This window comes from Boleophthalmus pectinirostris, unplaced genomic scaffold, assembly GCF_026225935.1.
Source record: "Boleophthalmus pectinirostris isolate CB_2022bp ecotype Guang Dong unplaced genomic scaffold, ASM2622593v1 HiC_scaffold_20, whole genome shotgun sequence".
NCBI classification, from domain to species: domain Eukaryota; kingdom Metazoa; phylum Chordata; class Actinopteri; order Gobiiformes; family Gobiidae; genus Boleophthalmus; species Boleophthalmus pectinirostris.
In genome coordinates this window covers 19877983-19894047 of record NW_026571153.1, presented here as the reverse complement: position 1 = coordinate 19894047, position 16065 = coordinate 19877983, and the positions used below count along the sequence as shown (strand labels likewise).

The window sequence follows — 16065 nt, the reverse complement described above, 5'->3', positions numbered from 1 at the left end:
TTGCCCCAGTAAGCCCAATAGATTACTGAAAAGTAGTTCAACCTGGAATTTGTCTCTCAGGCAATATTATTTGTTGTGTGTAATATATTTAGCAAATGACACACAAAACAAGACACGAGTACATGGTGTTAAGGTATTTATGTGTATTGTTTGATTGCTATGTTGATGGTGTAATTATATTTGTTTAGCAAAAGCCTGGAGGAGCAAACTGTGGTCATAATATCCCATGCGTAGGTAAACGATGTGCTAACAGCAGCTTCGGCCAGCTACAGGCTTCGATTGGAGAAACCTTAAGGGCAGCGAAATAACACTTTCTCAATGGTATGAATTGATATTAAGTGACGTGTTGGCCCCTCGGACTAATTATTATTGTATGATATATAACTGATACACCTTAAACCAGCTGGAGCACTTGTGGTTTGATTGTAGACCATGTTCTGAAGAAGGGATGAGGTAAACTTAACAATATTAATGCAGCCGCTATTTGTTTTTATAGGTGTCCCATTCAAGACACCTGATCCACTGTGAGCTGCTTCCTGATAAGTTCTGCTCCATTCAATAATACTGACGAATCTACACACCGCTGGAGGGGATTCTCTTAAGAGCTTACGTTGTGATAACTTTATAATGATTCAAGAACGACATTCATCAGTGCAGACATTTGCTTTCATCTTCTAATGATGAAGCAAACAATTCTCCGAGGTCACTAAGGGATGAGATGAACTTTTGTTTAGATACTACACAGTTGCCAAGTTGATTTAAATCCGGTTACCGTAACTGCTGGACTGCTGCTAAAATGACAGACTGGGGAGAGAAATCCACCGCAGACCTCATGAGCAGTTATGTGGCCAAAGATTCAGGCTATGGCGTACCCAAGGAGGGCTGGAGAATCTGCTTGGCACATGAGTTCAAAGAAAAGAGGAAGCCTTTTCAAGCTAAAGATGTGTCACTGTCCCATGTCTTTGAACACCTAGGCCTTGGAATCAGGTAAGACGTTCATATCAGACTTGTTCATATCATGTATTTATTTTTTAAAAATAGTTATAATGGATTTAAAACACATTATGTAAACAACAACAGTATAATAGGGATACACCTGCAAAAGCTATAGCAGCCTCCGTACTACAGGGTCCTAGATCTGGATTGTGTAGAAAGGTACCTTGGGGCGGTGTCAAGTCTCATGTTTCTACACCTGTGTGTGTGTTGTGTGTGTTTGTGTGTGTTTGTGTGTGTTTGTGTGTGTGTGTGTTTGTGTGTGTGTGTGAACAGATTAGTTAGACTGATAAAAAGTGAAGCTATTTTTCAGGATGAATACCTACTGTATTAGGGACAAACAACATGTCACTGACAATAGTGGGAAGCTGGTGTGGCTATTCATGTTTTTTGCATGTGGCTCTATTGTAATTTCCCAGGATGGGTCTTTCATGTGAAGGTATTGTTGTTCACATAATAGTTCCACACACACAGCTGTTAAATGTTTGAAAAGCGTTGAAATTGCAATTCAAGACTCTTTTTTTTAAATAGACTGTGACTAAAGCTAAGACTAATCATTTTCACTTTAAACACTCTTTGTCACTTTGTTTTTAACATTTCATCAATGTGAAGAGTATGCTATCAAACCCTTGACCCAATGCTGCAGCTGTAGCGAGTAGAGCATGCCTCAGGCAAGCACACACAGTGAAATGACTGTGACCTCAGCTGTGACTTCAGTGCTGCCTGAAACCTTTGCCTTATTAATATTTTACATCACCCAGGTTCGGTGTGAGTATCCAAACAACCCAACCTACCAAACTCTTGTCCCAGTCTGTGTCCTTAGTTACTGCCACATAATATCATTATTTTAAATTAATTTTATTAAGTACTTCTTTGTTTTTTGGTTAATAGCAGTGGTCTTGTTAGAAAATGGCAAAGGATTAAATTTAGATTTAATTTCTAACCTTCTGTCCTTTTCAAACTATATGATTCTGTTGATATTTTGATCCTTTCTCTTTTCACCGAAGATATCTAAAATGGTGGTACAAAAAGACCCAAGTGGAAAAGAAGGCCCCCTTTATCGACATGTTTGGAGCTCAGCCATTACGACAGATTTATGGTATGTTCAGTCATCCTTTACTGGTTACGATCATGCTGGACTTTTGACTCATTAATACATTGATATACCTGTTACATAACTTTGCTTTAATCATTGAAAAGCTTATCTCTCTTTGTTTGTTTACCCTAACTACAGGGGTTCCACTTGGTGGCATTGGAGGAGGGACCATCACTAGAGGATGGAGAGGGGAGTTTTGTAGATGGCAGCTTAATCCTGGCATGTACACCTACAAAACAGTTACAGCTAATCAGGTAGATAAAATATCTGACAGCAGGATAATAATTACTCCAACAGCATGCCATGTTTACTCTGGTGATAGGTAACTGCCTATGCATATATTATAGTAGCAGTCTTTAGAGTTAACATGGACACAATTTAAGTTTAACATTCAGTAATGGCTAAATCTAATCAATTAAAATGTATGCAAATAATCAACCACTATATTTGCTAATCATACATTCATGATGTCTGCCAGTTTTGGACTTTCCGTTAACCTTGACAAGACATCTTTTCATGAGCGATAATGGTTGGCTGATATATCGGGCCAAATTTGCACCTTTTATTGTCTCAACCTCAAATCTTCAGCAGAGGCCGATATTTTATTTTATCAACCAGCTGCCTTCATGCAGGAGTATGTGCCATATGAGGCCAAGTACTGCAAAAATGTGACTACCCTACTCCAATTCATAGCAAGACAAGGTTGTAGTTGAGTTTGTACTAAATTCAAATGTGATAAATTGGATTAAATTACCAAAATCTGCCTTACATATCTGCCCAATTATTGGTAGAGGTTATCAGACATCAGCTTCTCTGGATCTTAAACAATTGGTATCATCATTGGGCATGAAAAAAAATCAACTGGTTGATTTGTACTTTTGCACATTATATTAACTGAAAATACTGTTAAAAGTTTTGAAAAAGGGTGTTGCACAGGCATGCAGTCTAATGGACCACCTGTTATTAATAATTTAAAGTTTCAATAAGAATCTTAACTGTGTTGGTCGAATACTACCACTTAAATGCTAATGACATTAACTACTTAACTTCATATATAACATATGGATCATTGGCACACATATATTTATCAATGTGCATTTATGTTTCACTTCATCAGTGATAAATTTCTGTCTGTCTTAGTTTACAGTATGTTTGCGTCGTGGTGGGCAAACACTGTACCAGCAGGTGTTGTCAGTGGAGCGGCCGCCCACGTTACAAGGCTGGAACTGGGGCTATTGTGGAGAGTATGCCTTTTACCACGCCCTGTACCCTAGAGCCTGGACCGTCTATCACCTGCCAGGGCAAAATGTCACTCTCACGTGTCGGCAGGTCTCCCCCGTCATCCCTCATGATTATAAGGTAATTTATTAATGCAACATCATTGAGGATTGTGGTTTGTGGACAAGACCTGAGTTAGTGCAAATATACATGATATACATTGGTTTGTATATATACCAACTGCAGATTCATCTGTTTAGAGAAGTAAAAGGTGTGGCCTTAAATTATTACCTGGAAATACACTGGTTATAATTTTTTCAGTACAGTTTAAGTTAAATACAGCTTGAAGACAAACAGGCATTCATTAAGTAGCAACTTTTTATTTGAAAGTTTTTAAGTGAAAACATTTAACACCTAATACTATGTTGTGTATCAAGTCTGCATGCACATTACATTGTCTTGCCCTGGTCCCAACAGGACTCAAGTCTGCCAGCAGCCATATTTGTGTGGGACATTGAGAACAAGAATGATTACGATCTGGAAGTCTCCATAATGTTTACGGTGGTTAATGGGACGGGCCATAAAAGTGACAAGAGTGGGGGGCACTGGAATGAGCCCTTTCACCTGGAGAAGGACGGAGAGGCTGTGTCCGGGGTCCTGCTACATCACTGTTCTGCAGCCAACCCTTACACACTGAGTGTAGCGGCCAGAGAACAGGTTAGACACCCTCAAATCCTTTGGTTTAGATTTTTTCTACATTTGAGCGAAACAACAATGGCCCTTTTCATGAAGCTGATTTAATATACCAGTAATCAATGTTAAATTTCACTGTAAATGCTAAGCTCTCAGGAGCACAGCATTAACTCTTGCTGTGTTTTTAGGCAGATCGAGAGGTGAGTTACCAAACAGCCTTCAATCCAAAGGGGACCTGTAGCAGCCTGTGGACTGACCTGATCACTGACGGAGGACTTGACTCTCCCACAGGTAAAATAAAACATCCTGTTATTGTTTTATAAAGCTTCACACCTTCATTCAAACTTACAAAATCAGGCAGATTTTTCCAGTAAAGTCAGAGGTTGCACAACAGGACTTGTAAAATTTTGTTACATCTTCTGGTTAAGAGTTTAAGCACTCAGGTTACATTTTATTGCATTGCACGATAGGTTGGGTTAAAACTACCATCTTATTTTTATGGCCATTTCTTAATAAACGATTGTCACTTATATGGCTGGTTACATCCCACCATCTCGTACTGCGTGGCATAGACCAAGCTCTTGGGCTGCTACGTGCCTCTAATAACAGCAGCGAAAGTGTCCTATGAGCTCACAGCAACATTTTGTGCATTTGCATCTTTGTAGTTGCCACTGCCTCTTGTGCTTGATGGCAGAAGTGTCTTCTGTTGTGGTTGGTGCATGTTCATGAACAGAAGCGTGATGTGTGTAAACGCTTCTTGTTGTGGTGCTGTTGATTAGTGTTGATGCTCCTTTAGCACCCCCCTTTTATAGCTGGCTTGTAGCAGTCACGCCATTGGGTGTGTGTTGCTACACCTGTGTCACGCCCAAAGTGGCATGGGCCAATTGTCATGGCAACATCCCCCCAAAGCTAACTGCCCCGTGCCAAGGTGGCCCCAAGCAAACCATGCCAGAGGAAAAGAGGCTTATCGCAGACAGCAGTAATGTCGATGGCATCTAGTGGTGTTATGTAAAGAATACAACAGGGCCAGATCAGCCAGTCTATTTACAAATAAGGACTTTAAAGATTCAAAATAAAGAGTTTCCAAATTATGTTTTGGTAAAAGAGTTTTTACCATGTCTACCAAATGTTTTTACCATGTTTGCCAAATCTTTGAATAATCCTAGGCTCTAGTCCCCCTACGTCCAAAGGGGAAAAAGTGGCAGCAGCTCTGGCTGTGGGCTGCTCTGTGCCTCCTCAGGGCCATAACTCCCTGGAGTTCTGTCTGGCCTGGGACATGCCCAAAATTATGTTTGGGTCCAGAGAGAGGCAACACATCAGGTACTCAACAATAAATGATATGATATTATCTTATATTAAGTGAAACTGTCTAAAACTGAATTAATGACTTTTATTTTAGGAGATACACACGCTATTTTGGAATGAAAGGGGATGCATGCCCCTCACTCAGCCACTATGCGCTAACACACTACAAACAGTGGGAGGAGAAAATTGAAGAGTGGCAGAAACCTATACTTCAAGACAGGTACACTCCAATGGATAGCCTGTGGAATCTGCTCTCTAGTTCAGCGAACAGGCACCTTTTTATCCTCTCTAATGCCTTTAGCGTTTGGTTAATCTTAAATATGAGTGAAATTATTGTTTATAGTGGCAACTAGAGCAAAGATTTCAAGGGACTTAAGAGGGACTAGTGAACAAGAGGAGTTTGTTGTTCTAGTGAGGTCTAAAACTGTCAGAGCAAAAGGCCCCCCTTCCTCTTGTCTAAATGGAGACCTCTGCTTGTGTCTTGCAGTTCCCTTCCCTCCTGGTATAAATCAGCTCTGTTTAATGAGTTGTACTTTGTAACTGATGGAGGGACAGTTTGGACCGAGCTCCCTGAGGACGCAGATGTGAGCGGGGGTCTGCGCAGTGAGTTTGGGGGGCTGCCAGCTCAACCCGATATCCTCAAGGAATATGGACGATTTGCATATTTAGAAGGTCAGTAATAATAGTTTTTACAGTTTCCCTTTCCAATAGTACAGGCAGAAACTGCATTAAAAAGTGCCATTGACTTGCTGACGTGCATATGTTTCTGTACATAATAAAATAGTTGCACTGTGTAACTGTTCTTCTGGAGGGTTTGCCAAATGTGTGTTTCCATGGAGATGTTTTTGCTTTTTTTACAGCACAGCTTTAAACGTATCCATTTCCAAAGAAACAAGCCATGCTACAAGGCCAAGTCAGATCTGTGGAGAGGCTTCTACACTGAGAATTAGAATGAATGTTTTTAAGAAGAATAAAAATACCTGTAATTAACTTAGTGTAAGATAGATACATTTTATGGCATACTGTGGAACATTCCAGGCAAAGCAAGCAAGCAGCATCTCCAAGGAGACAAATAGTTGGCAAACCCTCCTCCTGAAAAATTGCATAGTGTACCTTCAACTCAAAAACTACAAAAACTATAATGTTGTTCTTTTTTTTTGTGCTCAGGTCAAGAATATCGAATGTACAACACTTACGACGTTCACTTCTATGCTTCTTTTGCACTGATTATGCTTTGGCCCAAACTCGCTTTGAGTGTTCAATATGATATCGGTGAGTGTTGTTGTTTTGTTTTTTTTCTACCTCCTAATTTTTCTTCACAATAATTTTAAAGCAGAAGAGAAATATAAACTTAAACGATAATATTGAAAGTACTTTATGCCACAGACACAATAACAATAAAGCAGAAGAATCCCAATGAACCATTTTTAGTATCAGTATAATTTATTATACAATAAATAAATAAATAGCAGAATGAATCCATAATTAGCCATAGAAGTTATTTATTCAACCATTTACAGCTCAGATCTTATATTACAACAAGAATTAATTTCCTTTGGGATAATAAAGCATCTATCTATCTATCTAGAATAACAAAAATGTCCTCATTATTGCAAAGAAAATGTACACATGATAAATATTGAGTCCAAAAATATATTGTTCCAACTATCACATATTGAACGATACACTGATGTAATTCTTATGGTGACAGGTTTACTTTCCTTGTTTATAATGAGATTCCTCTGTTGTTAGCCGGGAGTGTGGTCACACAAGATCCAACTGAGCGGCTAAACTTGATGAGCGGACGCTACTCTCTCGTCAAAGCAAAAAATGTGGTGCCTCACGACATTGGAGACCCAGGTAAGAGCCATTACATTAGATTAAATTAAATTAGATTAAGAGATTCTTAGATTAAATGTTTCTTCCTGTGGTCTTGTCAGTGGATACTTTGTAGCTGATGTTATCAACATTGCCTGGGGGGTGTGATGCTAACTGTAGGCACTACTCAATCTGAAGCTCTGTAACTCATGGTGTAGGGCGTATTATAGTACTTCTGATGATACAGTCCAAACTAATTGAGGTGGCAGTGAGTGCCCCTGGTATAGCTCAGAAATTGAATTTCACTAACAAATATGATATTCCTAAGTGGAACATAATAAAGTAAAAGTAGTAAAGTGTTGTACTTAATATAAATTTTAGGTATCTGTTCTTTACTTAAGTAGATTTTAGAAGGTATCTGTGCTTTCTACTCTGCTACATGTTTTAACTGGACTGATAAGTAAAAGTACGTTTTATTATTCTTTGAGACCTGCTGAAAAGGCTGAGGGTTTATTTTCAACATGTCCATAGCATGATACAAACAAAAATATATATACTTGGGTTAATACTTGAGATTTTTTCATGTGATACTTTTACGTGACTGTTTTTTGGTCCGGTATCTGTACTTCTTTAAGAAAATTTTGTATTTCTTCCACCACTGTTCCCAGATGACGAGCCATGGCAAAGGGTGAACGCCTACCTCATTCACGACACTGCGGATTGGAAAGACTTGAACCTCAAGTTTGTTCTACAGGTTTACAGAGACTTTCACCTCACCCAGGATAACCAGTATCTACGGGACATGTGGCCTATCTGCAAAGTACAACTGATCTTTACTCGAGCATGTTTTTCGGCTGTGGTTTTGGTACTCACCGGTGATGTTTATGTTCTCAAGGCAGTGATGGAATCTGAGCAAAAGTTTGACCTCGATGGAGATGGGCTAATAGAAAACTCTGGATATGCCGACCAGACGTACGATGGGTGGACAGTGACTGGACCAAGGTGGGAATCTCCATCCATTTAAAATGATCTCCCCAAGTTGGCAGGTTTTTCATACATTGCATCATAAAATTAATCATCCAGGTAAAATCCTCAACAAAAGACTTGAACTTCGACAAGCTTATTGATCCTCAAGGGAAATTATTTGGACAAAGTAGCTCAACACATCGCAGTATATTATAATAACAGCAAAAATATAAATGCTAAATAACAGTAAATGGTTATGGTAAAAAAGAAGATAGAAGTCTGTCAACTGGACAAAGGTTTATGAATGAAAATATATAAACCAAAAACAAGTAATCTTGTTGTGTTTCTTACATTGGCAATATAGATATACAGTATATTCCCCATAAAGTACATGTAAGGATTACACAACAAACAGTGTAAACACAGCTCCTAGTTGATTAGATCTAGATAGATAGATAGAATAGATCATACTTTTCTAAAAGAAATTCATTTCTCAGGCAGCACAATGATACATAATAATAACATCAGTAATTCAATTTTAACCTGCTTTTACCACAGTCTCATCAAATGAAAATACTGTAGTTCACTTTTAAACTTGATAACTTTTTGGCTTTCCATGGTTGTTCAAAGCATTAGTTATTTCTGTTTTAGTTAAACCTAGTCCCTCCTAACAGTAGTTTATTTGTTTAGCCGTTGATATGGTGATGCTCACAGCGTAGGGATATAGAACTGTGATTAACTGTAGATGGGTTGCCTGTGCGATAATACAAGAATAATGCTCAGCAGTAAGGTTTAAAATGATGGCTGTCCATGGCATAATAAAAACTTAACAATTTTAATCTGTTACTTTTACAGTGACCATTTTGATTCTATATTGATCTGAATTCGTTCTTATAAAAAATATTGCAGCGCATATTGTGGTGGACTTTGGCTGGCCTCATTGTGCGTTATGTGTAAGATGGCTACGCTTTTGGATCACAAAGATTCTTATGAACACTACAGAGACCTGCTTGACCGGGGCAGCTCTGCTTTTGAAAAACATCTGTGGAATGGTGAGAAATTGTGTGTTTAAAGCTCCTATATTTCACAAAATTGAAGCTTGTGAGCTTTTAGCCATGTTAGAATGTTCTTACCTGCGCAAAACCATGCCTGGAATTTTGTATTGTTTCATTTACACTCGAGTAACCCTTAATTATTTACATCTGTCTACTTCTCCAAAGCTCAAAATGCTCTGTCCCACCTTGTGATGTCATTAAGTGTAAGTGGTACCTGTCAAGATAATGGCTACTTTTTACCGGTCCATAACATATCAGTAGAGAATGGAAATTCCAGGGTTGAAATCATCCAAATGATTCTAGTGAAGGGGTATGAAGTTTCAAAACACAGTGGAGCACTTCCTGTATTACCACATGGCATCACAAGGTGGAGCAAAGTGTTTTCTGTGTGAAAGGAGAGCTCAGCCTATATGCAGAGTTTGTGTTAAACATGTGAAGGAAACAAAATACAACTCCAGGTTTTGTTTGTTTTTTGTGATGAGTAAATAACATTATAACAGAGATCAGAAAATGGTGTAATTTCTAAACTCACCTCATACCAGCCTCATGTATGTTTTTACATTTTCATCAGGCAAGTACTATAACTACGACAGCAGTGGGAGGAGCCATTCAAACAGTATCATGTCAGACCAATGCGCTGGGCACTGGTTCCTCAGGGCATCTGGATTAGGAGAGGGAGAATTCAAGGCAAGTCTTCAAAAGTTTCGATTCACGACCATATTGGTACCACCCAGGCTCTATTCATTGCAATCCATTTTTTATCCTGGTGTAATCCAGATTTAGTTGTGGTCTTGTCTAAATATTATTCACCTGAGTTGGTGCTTCACTTTATGAACCACTGGCCCACTGTTGTCATAATACTAAAATTTCAAACTCGCTTTTTGATCCTAAGGAATAGACTCAATAATCAATGCTGATTGGGATACCACAAAGATGACTAAAACACTCCTTCTTTAGACCACAGAATGTGATTTTAAACATTAAATCATAGTACTTTCTTTTATATTAGCATGTGATCTTATCTGTGTAATCCCTCAGTGTCCCAGGTAGGTTTCATTGTGGTCCATGGGCGTTAGGGTTAATAATTTGCCCCAGTGTCAGAAATTGAACTTGTACCCAATTTTAAAATGTGACAATACCAAATAAAAGAAAATCTGTGGAATATTAACTCAATTGAATAATATCCACTGGGTCCACCAAGCCTCTTATGTTCCATCCTAACGGCGTCCATAAGGCTCTGGCAGAAAAATCATTTTTTCTTAAATAATTTTAAAAATAATGCATTTAGGGCTATGCATATGCTGATTTTTCAGCTCAGATTTAAGCCTTCTGCAGGTACTAAACTCCAGAGGCTTGGTGGACCCAGAAGACATCACTAGAATTTCATAAAATTTCTCATGGAACTTTACTTTGGCATGTGTACAAAATTGATACTAGGTACAGATTGATTTTCAAAAATGTTTCAAAAAGTTGGGCAAATGATGCACCCTAATGTGCGTGTGCTAGTCTATGTGGTTTTATACTTGTTCTGCTGCAGTTCAAGGTTATTCTAAAGCTAATCAGGAAAGTTTAATTTCTGTTCTGTGAATGTGACTTTTTTTAGGATTGATACTTCCTCAAATGAGTATCTAGTTTCGATACTAATTTTAGTATTGTTTACTATTTGATTTTCGATACTTAGACCTATGAGTTTACATCAATTAAATCGACAAATATTAAATGCACACACACATGTATCCTGACTCTGTTTTCTATCTTTCTAAAGGCATTTCCTATAGACAAAATTCGCAGCGCACTGAAAATGGTGTATGACTTGAATGTGATGAGTTTTGCTGAAGGTCAGATGGGAGCTGTGAATGGCATGCGTCCTGAGGGAGTAACTGACCGTTCCAGTGTCCAGTCGGATGAAGTCTGGATCGGAGTGGTCTATGGACTGGCTGCTACAATGATCCATGAGGTAGGGGCATGAGGCAGGCATTGCTACAGACATTTGTCAAAGGTAAAATTACATTGGCAACCTCCTTTAGCTAAAATTCGCTGTTGTGAGGTCAATAGATCTTTGATGTGAATGTGCAATAAAAGAGAGGTGTAAAAGATAAGGGATCTGCAATAAAAGATAAGAGATCCCCATATACATTTTAATTAAGGCGGCTTTGAGATCACACAGGGTCACCAGACATTTCAAAATACAAAATAGAAAAAGAAAATAACTACAGTAGAAAACAGTAAAGTACATCATGTTAAAATGTTAAAAGACAAAGTTAACTCTTTTTTTCATTCCTACGTAATTCCATATATCTTCTCCATGTATTCGATATTTACTGTATGTATATAAAAAAAGTAGAACGTTGTAAACATAAAGAGCAAAAAAAAAAAAAAAACATTTGAATGAGTAACTGTGTCCAAACGTTTGACTGCTCTTGTGCTTTGTTTAGTTCAGGGGATGCAGAGTGAGGGTATTTATTTGATATTTTCTGTATGTATAAAAAATGTAGAAAGCAGTAAACCTAACAAATGGAAATGTTAAATGCCAATGACTTCTTTTTTTTGTAATTATTATTTTTCTATTTTTGGTCAATAATGCAACCCTTATTCTATTCATGTTTGTTTGTATAATATATAGTTTAAAAAAAATATAGAAATGTTGAGAATGGAGAATCCAGTTATTGGTTACAGACTGGCTCTGTAACTAAAAGGGAATGTCAATGTAACTTGCATTTTTTTTTTTCAGTGTTTCAAAGTACTAAGTGGTAAACACAAAGAAAAAAAAAACTATAAATGAGAGGCTATGTCCAAACTTTTGACTGCTCTCGTGCTATGTTCTGTCCAGGGGATGCGTAGTGAGGGTCTGCGCACGGCGGAGGGCTGCTACCGGACTGTATGGGAGCGTCTGGGCATGGCTTTCCAGACTCCAGAGGCTTACTGCGAGAAGGGCATTTACCGCTCACTGGCTTACATGAGACCCCTCAGTATCTGGGCTATGCAGCTAGCACTCAGCTCTACGGGAGACAAAGCAGACAGTGTTTAAAGGTTCATTGTGTATGTGTTTTCTGGCAGAGGGTCCATGAAAAGCTTTTCTCCTTGGAGCTGTTATAGCTTTGTCTGGAATGTTTCACAGTGTGGTATTAAACCTTTCTACCTTCATGGAGACCAAAGTAGGCCAAGTTACAGGTCACATCTGTGGAGAGGCAACCCCGCTCACAGTCAGAATGCTTGTTTTTCTAGGTATTTCTGAGCTATAAAAGCACTTGTAACTGAGTAAATGTCTGGTTGAGATGTTTAACGTCATACTGCAGAACATTCCAGACAGAGCAATGTCATATCCATAGAAACAAACAGGTGACCCCCACCCCCCACCCCCACCCCCCCACCAAAAAAAAAAAAAAAAAAAAAAATTACATAGTGCACCTTTTAATTTAGGCCTGTTCAGTTTATGCATTTACGTTTATGTTTTCACTGGACTTTTACTGTATAAGCTTTCAAGGGATTTCTATATGAATCATGGCAATGGAAAATGTAATGGTTTTGGAGTTATTTGGAATACTGTGCAATGCTATTTTGTGAGTCAGATGTTTAATTCCCTTTCCTGCACTACTACATTTTAATTTTAAAATGTTTTGGATCATGTTTTATCTTAGCAGCTGTTGTATTTTAAAAAATGATAGACTTTTTTAATGACAACATCTTATATTCTGTCTTTTGAACTATGTTTGCAGACATAGAAATGATTTAAGTGAAAACTGTATAAGTGTATATGTTCTCCTTCTCATAAGCATGTGCCTTTGACTGTAAGCATGTCTGTCAACTATACCTACATCAACAGTAATCTTCTGTTTATAGTTACTGTATCCATGACAATCACGTTCAATAAATGATCAAATATAACTGTTCTGTCTGTTAAAATCAACTCATAAACTATTTCCGTAATAATACAGGCCTGTTAATATCAGTAATGATTAACATTTAGGCTACGGCATCTCTCTAAAGTAAAGTAATGAACTATGTAACTTGCTACTTTTGGCTAATATTTATCCATTAAATGTACTGTACTCACATTATAATACCCCAATACCACAACAACTAAAATCTAAAAACTAAAGGTACAGCTACAAACACTAAAGCAGTCACTAGAGAGAGCAGTTACACAGTGATGAGAAGAATACTTTCAAAATGTATTGAGTTACAGAATACTGAATACGTGGATTAAAATGTATTTTGTAATATGGTCCAATCAGAGTACTGTATTCTGAATATTTAGAATAGTTTCAAGCAGGATTGCATCTATATTTGTATTACAGTATTTTAATTTTTGTTGTACATATACATTTATGTAATTAGACCTTAACTGACACCAGTCTCTTGCTGTTTTTGCTACTTATTTAGAAGTTATTACCATTTATATGTTTCAACTTTGTTATTATAATATATTGTGATGTGTGAGCTACTGTGTCTAAAACTGTCTAAATGTAAATTATACTGTAAAGATGCAACATAGGATTAAAAACCTGCTTTATATTTGTTTCACCATTTGTTCTGCATTTATTTATCACTGATCAGAGAAGTCAAAATCACACATGCCCTCACCACAAGGGCTTTTTTGTATTTTTCTTACTGATTCTGTGCAGTTTGAAGCCTAAATTGTGTGATCAAGTACTGCAGTGTATTCCTTTGATTTTAGAAAACTAACAGTATCCTGAATAACATGACATGAAAAAGTAACACAAATTTGTAATCAGGATACTCGTTACATGTATTCAGTTACTTCAGTTACTTCCCCATACTTCTTAGGTAGGAGACTTAAGTACATAGCTGTGCCCCTATCCCGTATGGTTTAAAACATGTGAAATATAATTGTGGATAAATTATGTCCTATTGATTTGTACATGTTCAAATCTGCAGACTACCAACTGTTTATGAAATATGTTAAAACATGAAAGCAGGAATTCTGTTATTGCTTTATTGAGGGTTCAATAAAGTATTCAGGTATCAGGAAATCAATGAAATAAAATAGAAGCAATAACATTGTATCTACAAACATTATGATGTCTACTGGATCAAAATGGTCATTTAGTTTCATCAGATTCCAGGTAAAATGCAGATGTCTTTCCATATTCAAAGAGCCTATATTACACAAATTTGATAACTGCAAGCTATAAGGCATGCTAGAATGTTATTACTTCATTAAAAACATACTTGGAGTTATGTTTAGTTCTATTCACACATGTTTTGAGTAACCCTATTAGTCTGTCTTCTTCTCCATTGCTGCAAATGCTCTGTTCCACCCTGTGATGTCATGAAGTGGTAGGCTTCAAGTTACCTTTTACCTGCACAGTTTAGTAGAGATTGGTATTTTTAATCAAGCAATGATGCTGTAAACCAGTGGAAGAAGATGCATACATGGGCTAATAAATAACATGATTACTGAAGATGTATGTATTTATGTTGTAGATTTACACAGTCTTTCCAAGACAACACAGAAAATGTTTATATGACAGGGATGCACAAGGCAGGCCAGTGGCAGCAGCATATTTGGCAGGGATCACTATGAAAAACTGACAGGACAGGCACTGAACTCAGTGTGATTCCAAGAAAGAACAAGTATTTTCAATGTATTCATGATGACTGAGCTCTTAAAGCTCTTAAAGCTCTTCAAGCCTGTTGTTGATTTAGTGAGAGCTCCTTCTATAACACCGACCGTACCTGAGTCAGTGAACAAGGTCTGTAAATGACTTGAGGGAAATAGGAAGTTTTGATCACTCCTATTTATCTGTATATCTGGCTAATTTTAGCACATATCTGTTGAATAAATATGTTAAACTAGTCCAATCTGACTGAAATACTGTGTGTCTTTATTATCTTATTTATATTTATGACTAAGTGAGTAGCTTTTCCATGACACCTGAGTTTTATCTTTATAGCTCTATCATTATAAAAATTATGTGCAATGCCATCCTTTATTGTGCAACTTTGTTACATTTCTAGAAAAGGAAACTTACACCATGAAACTAAATGATTATATATGTTATATATGTGCATGATCTACTTTGTGTTCATTGTTCATAGGGCTGTTTGATAGGGTCAAGACCAGTGGAAATCTGATGTGTGAAAGATTCCAAAGAGACATAGAGGTGTTATATGGCCAAAATTGTACTTTGTAAAGTAACTATTATGTATTAAAAATACTACTCAAAGTACTCATCGCTTTTAGAAGCACTTTAGATCAGCATTTTATGAAAATCTTTCTTGTAGAAATTAAATGAGTTATGTAGTTGGTTATATGTAACTAATTACAATGATTTATAGAATTTTACTAAGTACAAGTTTACATTTAAAAAAGTCAAATCACAAAAGACTATTTAATCACAAAGACATAATTTGTAATTAGTGACTTTTTAAAGATTGTAATTCTTGGAGTAGTTTGCAGGGTGACCATTTTGGTCCCTCTTTGCTTATTCAGATTTACATTTCACATATTTGTAAATATTACATTCACTTCATATATTTTATGTTATTTAGAGACAGATAATCCTACAATTACTCTTACTTGAAAAGTACTTTACCCAAATACTTTATTTCTCTTACTCTTGAGTAATTTCTTGAACCATGACTTTGTACTAATTCTAAATTAGCTATGCTACCCACCTCTGCTGATGAACTGCACATTTGTAATTTCCACATGTAGTTTTGTTGTGTCAGTGGTCATGGTCAGTTATTACTAAAAACATAATTTAAGGGAAATAACAGGTTTGGATAGTTTGTCATTTTTAAAACTGCCTGTTCTATTTTATTTAAAAAAAAAAAAGTCTCTTCAGCTGGGAGGGAGGGGCTGGTGTGGTCTGTGCAAAGGTACGTTGGCCTAGCATCTGTGTTTTATCTTGACAACAGAAGTTGTGATGTGACGAAACTTTTTATGGTGATTTA

The 16065-nt window shown here is 37.0% G+C and overlaps 1 protein-coding gene across 3 annotated transcripts; it reads left to right on the top strand.

Annotated features, from left to right (window-relative positions):
* Positions 1-25: 25 nt before the first annotated feature.
* On the top strand, positions 26-13029 carry gba2 (glucosidase, beta (bile acid) 2). Of its 3 annotated transcripts, none has more exons than XM_055156100.1 (18): positions 26-133; positions 497-987; positions 2001-2092; positions 2228-2343; positions 3230-3448; positions 3785-4024; positions 4189-4291; positions 5167-5320; positions 5400-5525; positions 5793-5977; positions 6473-6577; positions 7058-7165; positions 7792-7943; positions 8019-8125; positions 8999-9141; positions 9716-9831; positions 10910-11101; positions 11975-13029. In XM_055156100.1, the coding sequence occupies exons 2-18, from the start codon at positions 797-799 to the stop codon at positions 12170-12172; spliced, it is 2547 nt and encodes an 848-aa protein (XP_055012075.1). In that variant the 5' UTR covers positions 26-133; positions 497-796; the 3' UTR covers positions 12173-13029. The 3 variants fall into 3 exon arrangements, with proteins under 3 accessions (XP_055012075.1, XP_020793441.1, XP_055012076.1); XM_020937782.2 differs by lacking the exon at positions 26-133 and adding an exon at positions 234-321; XM_055156101.1 differs by lacking the exons at positions 26-133; positions 10910-11101; positions 11975-13029 and adding an exon at positions 234-321 and having other exon boundaries at positions 9716-10903.
* The last annotated feature ends 3036 nt before the right edge of the window (positions 13030-16065 follow it).